This window comes from Corythoichthys intestinalis, chromosome 7 (genome assembly GCF_030265065.1).
Source record: "Corythoichthys intestinalis isolate RoL2023-P3 chromosome 7, ASM3026506v1, whole genome shotgun sequence".
Classification (NCBI taxonomy): domain Eukaryota; kingdom Metazoa; phylum Chordata; class Actinopteri; order Syngnathiformes; family Syngnathidae; genus Corythoichthys; species Corythoichthys intestinalis.
This window is the reverse complement of record NC_080401.1, coordinates 25035555-25051392: the sequence shown is the minus strand read 5'-3', so window position 1 is coordinate 25051392 and position 15838 is coordinate 25035555. Positions and strand designations below refer to the sequence as shown.

The window sequence follows — 15838 nt, the reverse complement described above, 5'->3', positions numbered from 1 at the left end:
ATGTTGAAATTATATATATTCTAAAAACACCTACAATGAGTTGATACAGTTTCTTTCAGGGCTGCACTGGGGAAATGACCGTTGAATGCAACTACCTGAAACAGCAGAACATCTCTTTAACAGCAATCATATCACCAAACAAAATAGGAAGGTGGAAAAATCGTCTTGAAAAATTAGATATACGCACCTCCAGTTGGTATGATGTAGAGTAGCTCAGGTCTTTGAAAATAAATTCGCAGCTGGGATTTGTTTTTATTTCCAAAGGTTCTTTACCATGATAAAGTGTTGCTTTGAAAATCTTCAAGGGTCCATTAAACCGATTAGAATGTTTACAGGTCACTTTGATTATATTGTTTTCTGGAAAAGTTATGTCCTTATCGGTGGTGTCTTCTGGCACTGTTGGGGAGGAAAAAAAAAAGTTTAGGCAGCATGATCATTTCCAGATCTGGGACATTTTTACAGTTTAGGCTATTCGTGTTTTACAAGATAAGACCCTGTATTTTGCTGTCGTCGGCTGAAACTTCAACACGCAAATGTAGTCAGTTTTAATTTGTTTTTGTTAACAAATCCATACTATTTGTTAGTGCCCATGTTGACATATTATTTTCACTAATTACTGACCACTATAAAGTTTTGAAAATAGATTGATGACTTTGAAGATGCAATGTTAAATGCTCAACAACTATGCCTTTTTTGGTTTCCTGAAAATTCATGAAGACACGAATAAAATACACACAAGTAGTAAGTGAGCATTGTTATGTACTTCCTTAATCTAAGTACATGTCAGGCCGAGACTTGAATGGAACAACACTTCCTTATTCAGCGTGCTTCTCAGCATATGTGCCACTGACACATCACAGAGATTCCTTTTATAATGTAATACCACACCCACAGGAAGTGCACACTATGGCAACAGCAGTGTGACATAAATATGTTACATCTCCTCCCCCCTAACATAACATGTCCCAGAAATAAACACAAAAATACCTCCTGTTTTTCCCATCTTACTTATTACTTAAGATCCAATCTAGCAGGCGGTCGCCTGTCACGTGCAGGATAACGACGTTCAACAGTCACTTCAGATTTTCCATTTGTGGAAACACGTTCCGATACCGTTTCAGGTTCCGTTTGTGCATTGGTTGAATTAGACACAATTACAGCAGGATTGTTTGGGTTTGACACATCCGGTAAGCGAGACATTTCTGGTATTTTTGGTACATCCGGTAAGCTAGACATTTCTGGTATAATTACACTGCTAGCATCATCACAATCAATAGACAGTTCTGGACTAGTGTCTGGTTTTCCCAACAACTGATCAACATGGCGACGCCAAACACCATCAGCTGTCTGAACTGTGTAGGAAACAGGCCCAGTTTGAGCAACGATGGTGGCAGGGGCCACTTTTCCTTACACTGATAACTCCGGGTCATAACAAAGTCACCAGGTGCAAAAACTCGATTCTTGGAATGCAGGTCTCTGTACTTCACTTGTTTCCGTTGATCCATTTCAACACTGTCTCTCAGGGTTGGTGGTTTCAGCAGGTCCATGCCAGTACACAGCTCTCGAGAAAACATTAGGCTTGTTGGCGATACCTTGGTAGTTGCATGCACAGATGTTTGGTATTTGAGGAGAAATTCGTGTAGTCTCTGAAGGAGTGTACTTTGCCCTTGTGATGTTTTGAGAGCATGTTTGAGGGTCTGCACAAACCTCTCTGCCAAGACGTTGGTTGCTAGGTGATAGGGAGCCGACTTGATGTGTTGAACCCCATTGGCTTGCAGGAATTCAACCATTTCTTTTGACACAAACTGGGGCCCGTTGTCTGACACGAGTTGTGCAGGGGCTCCAAAATGACTAAACATCTCTCCTAACTTAGATGTATATCTTCGGCTCGCTGATGGCTCTTGCCTTCCTATTGCTACATGGTGCTCTCTGGGTTCGTCGCTTCTCGATGAGGATGAAGAACCAACTCCACGAGATACTGGAGGTTGCTCATCTCAACGGCGACGAATTGGCACTGTTGATGAAGGAGCAAGCAACGCTAAGTGACGCCGCTGCACGACTGGCCACTAAAATCGATGCGGAGCTGCGTGATCATGAAAGACTCACTCGGTCAAACCGGGCTAGGGATGATGATGAGAAATCTCCTACAGTGGATACTACACATGCAAGCCTCCATAGCACCCCAGGCCTTCCCTCCCTTCACCTACTTGGACATGAACTGATAATATACACTCAAATTACTATATGCGAAATTTCCATGGCAATCAATGACTTTTGAACGAAACGTGTTAGACTATGACTGGACTGATACACAACATGCTGCTTGTGCGACCCGGGTGGAAGGGGGACGGGTTTCCGATAAGCTTCTGCTTTTCCCGTCTTCCTTGTCTGTCTTCATCTTGTCTTTCCTTCGGGTAAACAAATTCACACTCTGATAATGTCCACACTCTGAAACTGTTAATGATTTCCTTTTTGATGATTTTTTGTTTATGATGATCCTTTTTTGATGATTTTTTGTTTTGTTTATGATGATCTGATGATGATGATGACAATGACAATAAATTCATGCATAACTTCTCAATTGTCTTTTCCGATGTGGTTGATTTCATGATAGCTACCTCTGGCCACTTACTATGGGCATCGATAGCAACCAGAAACATTCAATTTTCGAAAGGGCACGTAAAGTCAATATGAATGTGGTGCCAAGGGTCCTGAGGAAAATCCCAAGGATGAAGTGGGGCTGCAGGTAGATTATTGCAAATCTTCTGTAAAGATGAACAATTTTTTACCGTCTCTTCGATCTGTTTATCTGATCCTGGCCACCAAAAATAACTTGTCGCCATTTCTTTCATTTTAACAATACCACTGTGACCTGCATGCAGTTGTGCAAGCATTTTAGCATGATGTGACTGTGGCTCAATCACTCTCCTCCACCGAAACATCACAGAGATTCCTTTTATACTGTAATACCACACCCACAGGAAGTGCACACTTGGTAACAGCAGTGTGACATAAATATGTTACAAGCATTGTTTTAGAAGTGCCTAATCAAGGTGTTTTTTCCGGTGTTTTGTTATGGCAAAGACGCTCAATATTATGGTCAACCTGGGCAATGCTTAGATGACAGTTGTAGAATAAGAAAAGCAGACTTAATGTGTGAATGATGACTGTACAGTAACTCTTTAGTTTGAATTGTTTTTAATATTTGTCAGCCAATTTTGAGTGTTTAATAAATTTTATTGACCCACAGAATATTGTGTTTTATGATTGCATACACCAAATGTAAAAAAAAAATGAAAGAATAATCCCCCCCCCCCCCCCCCCCCAAAAAAAAAGTTTCTATCTTTTATGATCTTTTGTAATCAGAATTAGAAAATGTTTTAGGTAGGTTTTACCAAACAGCATATTTTAACTAGTTACTGTACACTCACAGCTATGAAGGCAGTGCCATATCATGCCATTGGTAATATTACTGATGTATTTTGGGTGGCGGTATGAAATTTGAAATATCGTCACTGGCTGCTTTTGGCAACTTGGTTTTTCTTTGCTGTTCGATGCTAAAATGTAAAACCTAAAGTTCAGGTTTTAAAAGGATAGTTTTAAACTGTTTTGTTATATATAACTCCTGAGGTTAAACATGGCCAACAATAAAAATGCTCTTAATCCGAAGAAAAAAATTACATAGTGTAATTTTCGCATTTTAAACAGCAACAGCATTTTAAAAATTTCGATTCCAAATTTTGATGCCCTGACTGTCGACTGGAAAAAATAGCTGCCAAACACCATTAAGAAGAAGCGTGTGAAGTGTGTGTTTGTGCATTGCAGCTTCAATTAAACCATCGACACTGCGGCGGCACTCAAAGGTTTGGCTCTACTTCATGAAACAAAAGGACCAGTCAACTCAGTGCAACTTTTGCAACACAGCTATATCATGCAAAGGTGGCTAAACAACCAATATGATTAAACACCTCCGGCTTCATGGAATACAAGTGCTGAGTGCTGCGCCGGTCCTCTAAACGGCCAGTACCAGGTAAATGCTGGCCAAAAGTATTGGCACCCCTGCAATTCTGTCAGATAATGCTTAATTTCTCGTAGAAAATGATTGCAATTACAAATGCTTTGGTAGTAATTGCTTCATTTATTTTGCTTGCAATGAAAAAACACAAAGGAGAATGAAAAAAAATATCATTATCATTTTTACACAAAACTCCAAAAATGGGCCGTAGAAAAGTTTTGGCACCCTCTGCCTAATACTCGGGAGCACAACCTATAGACAAAATAACTGCAAAAACCGTTTCCGGTATCCATCAATGAGTTTCTTACAATGCTCTGCTGGAATTTTAGACCATTCTTCTTTGGCCAACTGCTCCAGGTCTCTGATATTTGAAAGGTGCGTTCTCCAAACTGCCATTTTCAGATCTCTCCACAGGTGTTCTATGGGATTCAGGTCTGGACTCATTGCTGGCCACTTTAGAAGTCTCCAGTGCTTTCTCTCAAACCATTTTCTAGTGCTTTTTGAAGTGTGTTTCGGGACATTGTCCTGCTGGAAAACCCATGACCTCTGGAGGAGACCCAGCTTTCACACACTTGGCCCTACATTATGCTGCAAAATTTGTTAGTAGTCTTCAGACTTCATAATGCCATGCCCAGGGCCAAGCAGTCCAGTGCCAGAGGTAGCAAAGCAACCCCAAATCATCAGGGATCCTCCGCCATTTTTGACTGTGGGGACCGTGTTCTTTTCTTTGAAGTCCTCGTTTTTTTCCCTGTAAACTCTATGTTGATGCATTTTCCCAAAAAGCTCTACTTTTGTCTCATCTGACCAGAGAGCATTCTTCCAAAATGTTTGTGGCTTTCTCAGGTAAGTTTTGGCAAACTCCAGCCTGGCTTTTTTATGTCTCTAGGTCAGAAGTGGCGTCTTCCTGTGTATCCCACCATAGACTCCCTTTTCATTCAGACGCCGACGGATAGTACGGGTTGACTATGCTGTACCCTCGGACTGCGGGAGAGCTTGAACTTGTTTGGATGTTAGTCGAGGTTCTTTCAGCACAATCTTTAGTTTAAATCTCTCGTCAATTTTTCTTTTCCATCCACATCTAGGGAGGTTAGCCACAGTGCCATGGGCTGTACACTTTTTGATGGTAGACACGGTAGACACAGGAACATTCAGGTCTTTGAAGATGAAGTTGTAGCCTTGATGTTGCCCATGCTTCCTCACAAATCTGCTTCTCATGTCCTCATAAAGTTCTTTGGTCTTTTCTTTTCTCCATGCTCAATGTGATACACACAAGGACACAGGAGAGAGGTTGAGTCAACTTTGATCCATTTTAACTGGCTGCAAGTGTGATTTAGTTATTGCCACCACTTGTTATGTGCCACAGGTAAGTAACAGATGCTGTTAATTACACAAATTAGAGAAACACCACATGATTTTTCAAAGGGTGCCAATACTTTTGTCCGGCCCATTTTTGGAGGTTTTGTGTAAAATGATAATGATTTTTTCCCCCCACTTTTGTTGTTGTTGTGTGTTTCTTCATCGTAAGCAAAATAAATAAAGACATTACTACCGAAGCATTTGTAATTGCAATCATTTTCTGGGAGAAATTGAGCATTATCTGACAGAATTGCAGGAGTGCCAAAAATTCTGGCAGCACCTTGAGTAAAACAATAAATCTGCTGTCTTCTACTGAACCCGACCCCGAATTAAGCAGTAGAGGATAGATGGATGGATGGATGGATGGATGGATGGATGGATGGATGGATGGAATAGTATGAGAATAAGTTGTATTATTACGTTGGGCTAATGTAACTATATAAGCAGCTACTTACTTTAAGTAGCCTGTTCCCGCATCCATTAAAATCAACAATATTAAAAGCATCTTTTGTTTTAGAAATAATGATAATGATAATTTACAAATAAGGAAATCCTCATTATTTTGCCTCATCTACATCAAATTATAATCAATAGAATAATTTATACTAACGCTTCGTCGTAGCTCCCAGGTAAGTTACATGAATGTAAAGTGTGTAGCTGCTCACAGCTACCTTACCCCTACGTAATATTTGCGACTTTCTCGTCGCAACAGTACGAATGATCGCGTACACTTTTTTAGAAATTTATTAATTTGGCGCTAATACTCCGTCGTTACAACGTGCATCATTAAGTTTTTTTTTCACGTACGTCACTAGTGATGTGTGACATTTATTTATCTACTGTGCTGTGAGCACCAGGCAACCACAGTTATGCATTCAAGCTTAATCTACACCCAGTGAACATGTGTTCTCTACTGCAGGAGATACTATCTGTCCAGACAGCTCACGCTTGCTGCCTGAGAAGGCAAATATGATCATTTTTCTCAACAAAACTGTTTCTGATTTCATACTGTGCCCACTGCTAATCTAGACTGGGTTTTTTTGTTCGTTTGTTTGTTTGATATTCTGCACCAGGTTAGCCCATTAGTGGCAGCTCAATAACATGTAAAAAGGCCTGCAGCAGAAGACACTCTAAAACATAGGCAAAAGAATATGTATAAATGTTTTCTCCATGAACTTTTGAAAAATAAACCTCTTCTTTGTGAAAGTGCACTCCTGTGGAAAGAAACTTCATCATATTTAAGTTCAAAGACTGATATTTATAAACAAGTTAAAAATAGCCCTGAGAGAAATTCATAGCAAAGTTAATTGAAAGTTCATATAATTAAAAAAAAATAATTGAGAGGTTAAGAAATTATCTTAAACTATGCCATTTTTTTGACGCTGCCTATTAAAAGAATCGGAATCGAGAATCGTTTGGAACCAGAATCGAAACGTGGAATCGGAAACGTTCAAATTCAAACGATGCCCAACTCTATTGGCGTGCCATACTGTAATTATGACGGTCATATGTCAGTCTAAACTGTTACTGGCTAATACAGTAAGGCAAATAACTATTTAGTCAACCACTAATTGTGCAAGTTCTCCCATTTGAAAATATTAGAGAGGCATGTAGTTGTCAATACGGGTAAACCTCAACCATGAGAGACAGAATGGGGAAAAAAAACCAGATAATCACATTGTTTGATTTTTAAAGAATTTATTTGCAAATCATGGTAGAAAATAAGCATTTGGTCAATACCAAAAGTTCATCTCAATACTTTGTTTTGTATCCTTTGTTGGCAATAACGGAGGCCAAACACTTTCTGTAACTCTTCACAAGCTTTTCACACACTGTTGCTGGTATTTTGGTCCATTCATCCATGCAGATCTCCTCTAGAGCAGTGATGTTTTGGGGCTGTATTTGGGCAACACAGACTTTCAACTCCCTCCACAGATTTTCTATAGGGTTGAGATCTGGAGACTGGCTAGGCCACTCCAGGACCTTGAAATGCTTCTTACGAAGCCACTCCTTTGTTGCCCTGGCTGTGTGTTTGGGATCATTGTCATGTGAAAGACCCAGCCACGTCTCATCTTCAATGTCCTTGCTGATGGAAGGAGATTTTCACTCAAAATATCTCGATACATGGCCCCATTCATTCTTTCCTTTACACAGATCAGTCGTCCTGGTCCCTTTGCAGAAAAATAGCCCCAAAGCATGATGTTTCCACCCCCATGCTTCACAGTGGGCGTGGTGTTCTTCGGATGCAATTCAGTATTCTTTCTCCTCCATACACGAGAACCTGTGTTTCTACCAAAAAGTTTTATTTTGGTTTCATCTGACCATAACACATTCTCCCAGTCCTCTTCTGGATCATCCAAATGCCCTCTAGCGAACCGCAAACGGGCCTGGACGTATACTTTCTTCAGCAGGGGGACACGTCTGGCAGTGCAGGATTTGAGTCCCTGGCGGCGCATTGTGTTACTGATAGTAGCCTTTGTTACTGTGGTCCCAGCTCACTGTTCTTGTTATTATTTTGACGCTACGGGGTGAGATCTTGCATGGAGCTCCAAATCGAGGGAGATTATCAGTGGTCTTGTATGTCTTCCATTTTCTAATAATTGCTCCCACAGTTGATTTCTTTACACCAAGCGTTTTACGTATTGCAGATTCAGTCTTCCCAGCCTGGTGCAGGTCTACAGTTTTGTCTCTGGTGTCCTTTGACAGCTCATTGGTCTTGGCCATAGTGGAGTTTGGAGTGTGATTGACTGAGGTTGTGGACAGGTGTCTTTTACACCGATAATGAGTTAAAACAGGTGCAATTAATGCAGGTAACAAGTGGAGCCTCGTTAGACCTCGTTAGAAGAAGTTAGACCTCTTTGACAGCCAGAAATCTTGCTTGTTTGTCGGTGACCAAATACTTATTTTCCACTATAATTTGGAAATAAATCTTTTCAAGTAGGAGAACTTGTACAATTGGTGGTTGACTAAATACCTATTTGCCCCACTGTATCTTTTGGTGGATATATTCCATAGTACAGTGAGGACAGCTGCAGTTTATAGTCCGGTTGCGGCTTATTTATGAACAAATGCCTTTTTTTGTCAAATATGATAGGTGGCGGCTTATAGTCTGTTTCGCCTTATAGTCCGAAAATTACGGTACATAATTTTCTGCATTTTTATACCCATATGGTCAAAAATATTGTCATCATATACGTTCTTGAAATACAGTGAAATCATTTTGAGGTTATATTGCCCACCTCCAATCGCCATTAAACTCAAGTAGACTGAAAACAGTGAATAAACAAAGAAAAAAGAAGCAAGCACAGAACAAATAAATTGGAAGAAAGAATGGTAAAGGACAACTGCTGTAAAGGAAAAAGTAATGTTTAATACTGACCTCCAATTTTAGTTTCGATGTCATGTTTATTAGCTTGCCCGACTTTTGAATCCCGGTACTTGGGTTGGATGTCACAATAATATTTAGTGTAAGGATTCAGGTTTCGAACAGCACAACCAACATGTGTCTCGTTTAGTTTCCCCGCCATACCTGGAGGGTGGTTGAGGTGGGGTAAAAAAACACAAAACAGAAACAAAACAAAAATGTTTTTAATACCTGATTCAATCCTCTTCTTTTACTGAGGAAATTGTGTTTTCAACAAAACTACAGAAATCGACCTATTTACAAGCAGTGTTGTTAATCTTACTGAAAAAAAGTAATTAATTATAGTTACAAATTACTTCTCCCTAAAAGTAATTGCGTTAGTAACTCAATTACCTGAATGTAAGAGTAATTAGTTACTTGGCAAAGTAATTGGTGATAATTACTTTTTTTTTTTTCCTCCTCCCAAAAAAAAAAAAAAAAAAAACATTGGCTACACTATGTGAAGTTTTTTGTGGAGGTTTTTGGTACAATTGGCCCGAGCCCAAATCTTTACCCTAATTTACCCTTTACCCTGAATCAACTGTTAAAAAGTTGTTAAAATTGCTCCCATTATTGCATTAGTTCCCTTCTCTCTGCTTTCGACGTATGAAAGTTTTAAAACTGTTTCATCATTTAAAGATAGATTCAAGTCAAGATTTTGCCGATTTAGAAGTATTTTCGATAAAAACTTACTTAGGTTCGCTAGGAAGGTTCTCTACAACAGAATCGTCCTAAAAAGCCTACTGCTTTAAGATGGCGGCTGTCTACTAACGCATTTAGTGCCATGTCTGTCATTTTGCATCTAGTTATATCTATATACAGTACATGTGATATCTACCATGTCTACCATATCTACCATAACATGCGGGCGTAGTTTGTCGGCTATCGGCTACAACATGTATTATTGGAGCTACCTAGCATCGCGTTTGCTCGGCGTCACAACTTTCTTGCGTCCTCCCCGCTCCTGCTCTGTCGTCTCGGTGAGTCCGTCTCCCTCAGACTTTTCAACCAATATAGTAACGCATAGTAACGCATGCCTTTCCGTCCTCAGTAACGGTAACGGCGTTGCCAAGATGAGAAAAGTAATTAATTAGATTACCCACTACTGAAAAAAATAACGCCGTTAGTAACGCCGTTATATTGTAACGCCGTTATTAACAACACTGTTTACAAGAACGACTTTGCACTCCAATATTTTCTTCAACCAGATAGTTGCTTTCTGGTCACCTCTGCAGCTCCCGCCCCTTTCTCCTGATTGGCTCGAACATCAGATGACCGGGGAAGTGGTTGAACAGTTGAGGTTTGCAAGATGGTACTGCATGATGATTTAATCAATCAAGAAGTACCGTCTTGCTTGTATGGCTATTATTTTCATGTAATTATAATTTAATTTATGAATTAATACAATGTTAATAAAGGCTAAATTAAATAAAATGAATAATGAATGAATGAACACATTGGTTACAGCCACAAGTAACGCTCTAAAGTAAAAAATTTTTTAGTTTTTTTTTTTTCCCCAATTAAAACTGGAAGGACAGGCCGTGAATTCTCATCCTTCAGTGCCATTGATGGCGCTAGTCTAATGCATTTAAACTGAGAAGGGTGAATGAAATGTTCATTCGCCTCTGCTCGTCACAATAGATTGGTTGTCTAGCACAGTAAATGGCAGCTAATGAGATAAATGATTGCCGTGTAAGGGCTACAAAAACAAACAAACAAACAAATCATAATTCAAGCATGAAAGAGTTAAATTAATACAGTGGCACCTCTACTTAAGAATGTCTTTACATACAGAATTTTCAGGTTATGACATGCCTTGAAGGGTAAATATTACCTTGAAAGACATTTCAGGAAACGAAAGGCAAAAATACAGTATAGGCTGCTACTTCAGCTCCCAGTTTACTGAACGAAACATACTTATAGCTGCTCTGCCATTGGCTATTGCTATGTGATTGTGCGTATCCCAGCGTCCTGACTGCTTTACATGAGCGTATTGACTTTAATTCTTTATTCTTTGTTTTTTACACAATGCACGACTCTCATTTTATATTCATTGTGCAATAATTTAATTGTAACATGTATTTGTTACAACGTTTTAATGCATTTTTATGCTTTATAAAACACTATCGTCTGAAAATTGAGGGAATTGGAATGGACTAGGGCATTTGCATGGAAAATGAGTCTCTACTTATGGAGTTTCAGTTATTGCAACTCCTCCCAGAACCAATTAATTTCGTATGTAGAGGTACCACTGTATACAGTGCCTTGCAAAAGTATTCGGCCCCCTTGAACCTTGCAACCTTTCGCCACATTTCAGGCTTCAAACATAAAGATATGAAATTTAATTTTTTTGTCAAGAATCAACAACAAGTGGGACACAATCGTGAAGTGGAACAACATTTATTGGATAATTTCAACTTTTTTAACAAATAAAAAACTGAAAAGTGGGGCGTGCAATATTATTCGGCCCCCTTGCGTTAATACTTTGTAGTGCCACCTTTTGCTCCAATTACAGCTGCAAGTCGCTTGGGGTATGTTTCTATCAGTTTTGCAAATCGAGAGACTGACATTCTTGCCCATTCTTCCTTGCAAAACAGCTCGAGCTCAGTGAGGTTGGATGGAGAGTGTTTGTGAACAGCAGTCTTCAGCTCTTTCCACAGATTCTAGATTGGATTAAGGTCTGGACTTTCACTTGGCCATTCTAACACCTGGATACGTTTATTTTTGAACCATTCCATTGGAGATTTGGCTTTATGTTTTGGATCATTGTCCTGTTGGAAGATAAATCTTTGTCCCAGTCTCAGGTCTTGTGCAGATACCAACAGGTTTTCTTCCAGAATGTTCCTGTATTTGGCTGCATCCATCTTCCCGTCAATTTTAACCATCTTCCCTGTCCCTGCTGAAGAAAAGCAGGCCCAAACCATGATGCTGCCACCACCATGTTTGACAGTGGGGATGGTGTGTTCAGGGTGATGAGCTGTGTTGCTTTTACGCCAAACATATCGTTTTGCATTGTGGCCAAAAAGTTCAATTTTGGTTTCATCTGACCAGAGCACCTTCTTCCACAGGTTTGGTGTGTCTCCCAGGTGGCTTGTGGCAAACTTTAAACGAGACTTTTTATGGATATCTTTGAGAAATGGCTTTCTTCTTGCCAATCCAGGTGTTAGAATGGCCAAGTCAAAGTCCAGACCTTAATCCAATCTAGAATCTGTGGAAAGAGCTGAAGACTGCTGTTCACAAACACTCTCCATCCAACCTCACTGAGCTCGAGCTGTTTTGCAAGGAAGAATGGGCAAGAATGTCAGTCTCTCGATGTGCAAAACTGATAGAAACATACCCCAAGCGACTTGCAGCTGTAATTGGAGCAAAAGGTGGCGCTACAAAGTATTAACGCAAGGGGGCCGAAGAATATTGCACGCCCCACTTTTCAGTTTTTTATTTGTTAAAAAAGTTTAAATTATCCAATAAATTTTGTTCCACTTCAGGATTGTGTCCCACTTGTTGTTGATTCTTGACAAAAAAATTAAATTTCATATCTTTATGTTTGAAGCCTGAAATGTGGCGAAAGGTTGCAAGATTCAAGGGGGCCGAATACTTTTGCAAGGCACTGTATATATAAAATACTGAAAATAGTACTTTTCACACACATATCATTACATTCATTAGTAGGGATGTCTCGATTAGCATATTTCTGCACCTGAGACCGAGTCACCAGATTTTGAGAATCTCCTGATACAGACTCCAAATTTTTTTAAACAAAAGTTTTAAACATGTTACTGTCCCACTGTGCTGCCTGCATTATGTGATTTTTTAAAAACAAGAATAACAGAAAAATGCTTGTCTTTATTAACTGCTTCATTGAGTGAATCCACTCAAATCAGCTAATGATGCTGAGAACAGCCTCACAACAAGTTGCCACAGCACACTACCGCCAGTGTGTAACAAGCTAAACGATGATTGATACATTTGCGCCTTTGATCGTAGAGCAACCAAGCCTCTTTAGCAAGATCAAAGCTACGAACCTGTCAATCATCGTTAACTTCAAGTAGCTAACTCCAGGGCACTATTGACCAAGAAAAGCAGCACGAGGTAAAGTGAAATTATACCAGGCGCGTGTGGGGCATGGATCCACCAAGCTCCGTGTTGACAGCGTGCTCCTCAGTACGCTAAAAATAGGACAAAACATACCGGCTGCGCACAACTGTGGTCCGGCAGCTCTGTTCCGTCTTGAGCTCTCGCGTGATCGTGCGCGATAATATAGCATTAAAGTGCCTGTTACACCAAAGCGCATGTTTATTTCATATTACACGCGGTATTTTATGCTCCTGAAATAAATGGACCGCTTGGATGTGTGTGGAAGCGATCGATATATTTATTCAATTTATTTAATCCCGCGCTAAGTAAATGGATGTCTTCCGGCTCCAATCTCGGGTTGAGGATGAAGGTGAATGTGACGTCAGTGGTAGAGATTATCTTCACAAAACAACCATTAATATATAGCATGCAGAAGGACTGCGGATTCAGCTATTTTTGCGGATTAATTCGTTTATTTTTTGTGACACAGCAGCCCAATGTGCTGCAGGCTTTTTTTGCTACACTAGGGAGATTGGTGTGAGGCTTTTTGGATTTCCAAAAGATCCTTGTTCACCGCGATGGCCAAAACAAGTCGATTAAACCCGCCGCGGTGTGTGACATGAGTCGGGGTAGTTTTGTGTGATTTTTCGTTTTCGAAAAAAAGACTTGAAAAAGCCCCTCTGTTTGGGTTAGCATGACGGCTAGCCGTCATTTCTCCTGTTTTGTTTACGCTCTTTTCTCCATCTCCGAAGCCGGGGCATGGAAATGATAAAAGTCGGACTAACTCTGGTGGCATATAATACTGTTCGGGAGGTGCAAGAAGTAGGTAGCTTCGACCATGATGCAGTAATTTTGCCCTGTCGTACTGAATAAATGCATTTTTTCGATTTCATATTCCATTTAGCACAAAAGTGTCATTTGTCATGACCATACCATTTATTTAGCAATTGGGGAAAAATACTTAGATAAAAAGAATATCCAAAAATATTGGCGCATTGGTGCATTTTCCTCATTCTGAATCTTTCCCCTGAATAGGCTGAATTCTAAATCAGCTGAAATCGTGACCCTGCTGACATCATCCAGCTGGGGATGCTAGAGCACTGTAATGACAGGCGGGGCTAAATGGCAGATTAAAAGACTAATTTCTCGTCGTTTGCGCTTTGGCAAATTGTTGTATATAGTCGAATTGTCTCAAAATATGATTTTAATTCACATAATAATGCTTTTTAAGACTTTTTTTCCTGTCACAGGCACTTTAAAAACAACGACAAACACACCGAGTCTGTACTCAACAAAGAAGCAGAGAGAGAGGTGGACTTGATTTGACTGAACATTTTTTCCTGAATTATTTTTTTTTTGCTTTTACCATGGGATTGTGACGCCACGACCACGTCAAAAACGCGTTTTGTACTATTTAATTACTGTTTTAAATTACTTAACTTGCATAAAAACTCACTGTCCATCCTCATAGCTTCCTCTATGGCGTCTCATGCAGCTTCCTTTTTTTCCTTATGAAAAGGATCTACTGTATCATAAATCATTTTTTGACTTTCCACCTCCATAATGAAGCGTTCATCGTCCATCTTCGCTGGTGTTTAAACCGTGAATAGGCACCTGGCCTGTTGACTCCAGGCCTAGCTCCGCCCGTTTTGACGAAAGCGTCCCCGGCAAGTATACAAAATAGCCCAAACCATCCAGCAGCTCCGGCACGTCGGAGATTGTCCGCAGTCAATCCATAGCACATATGCGGCTGGTATAATTTGAACAATATGATAGAATGGAAACGGATTGGCCCCGCCGCTTGGCGGATCTGTACTGCACGCACGTCCCGTACAATTTGGCCTTGAGAGGCTGTACGAGCATAAAGCAGAAAAACAAAGATATTTTTTAGATTAAGAACCCGATCCATAGACTTCATAATGATATTGACAGGACATGGGGCACAGGTCCAATTAATAGAGGGCCTGGATTGTTGGCTGGCGTGGCCGTCAAAGCTGACCCGAGTGGAATCACAAAGTGCTTTTTTCGTTGAAAATTCTTGTGAATAAATACTTAAATGCCTGAATTCTTTATAAATATGCAGGTAAAACAGTCTCGGTTCTTGGTTAAAAGCAAAGAAACCATGCAGGTGGCATTTATTTTACGTAAATATTGCAAACTATGAGGCTAGTCTGGAAGGAAATCAGCGGCCGTCATATGTAGACAGAGCTTTTCCGGTGGAAATTCTTGTGAATAAATTTAAATTCCTGAATTCTATATAGATATGGACGTAAAACAGTCTCGATTCTTGGTAAAAAGTTTAAAAAAAAAAAAATAATAATAATAACTGTGCAGGTAGCATTTATGTCACGAAAATATTGCAAACTATGAGGCTAGTCTGGAAGGAAATTAGCGGCCGCTATATGTAAACAGCTTTTCCGTTGAAAATTCTTGTGAATAAATGCGTAAATCTCTGAATTCTATACAGATATGGACGTAAAACAGTCTCGATTCTTGGTTAAAAGCAATAAACCGTGCAGGTAGCATTTATTTTACGTAAATATTATGAACTATGAGGCTAGTCTGTAAGGAAATTGGCAGCCGCCATGTGTAAGGCAGAGAACACTCAGCTGACTTGAAGTTCTGCTCTGAGACCCCAAATTTGGCCAAATTTCAAAATTGTCTGATATGCATGTGTGATACATCATTGGAAAGCTTAAAATCTCAATTTTCTGGGGGAACAAAAATTTTCAACAGGAGGGCATTTAAAAAAAAAAAAAAATTAAAACAGCAAAATCCTATCTGGAGGTGAGAGCACGCGAGAGCAGAATTACAAACGCCATGACTTTAACGAGATATTGTCGCGAACTTACCTTGTTTCGAACCAAAAACTCCATGGAGCATGTATCACCAAATGTCAAGACACAGCTGTGAATGGTCACAGCTGGATTTTTTTGCGATTTTATGGGTGAAACATGGTAATACAACAAGGGTCACGATGCAGAATCGCA

General features: G+C 39.8%; 1 protein-coding gene across 1 annotated transcript in view; it reads right to left on the bottom strand.

Moving 5' to 3' along the window:
* Positions 1 to 15838, bottom strand: part of ptprc (protein tyrosine phosphatase receptor type C) — a 50886-nt gene that overhangs the window by 31962 nt on the left and 3086 nt on the right. The window contains exons 7-9 of the mRNA XM_057840256.1: positions 8751 to 8900; positions 188 to 396; positions 35 to 95 (exon numbers count right to left, since the gene is read on the bottom strand). Of these exons, the coding sequence (XP_057696239.1) occupies positions 35 to 95; positions 188 to 396; positions 8751 to 8900 (420 nt within the window). The remainder of the gene's footprint in view (positions 1 to 34; positions 96 to 187; positions 397 to 8750; positions 8901 to 15838) is intronic.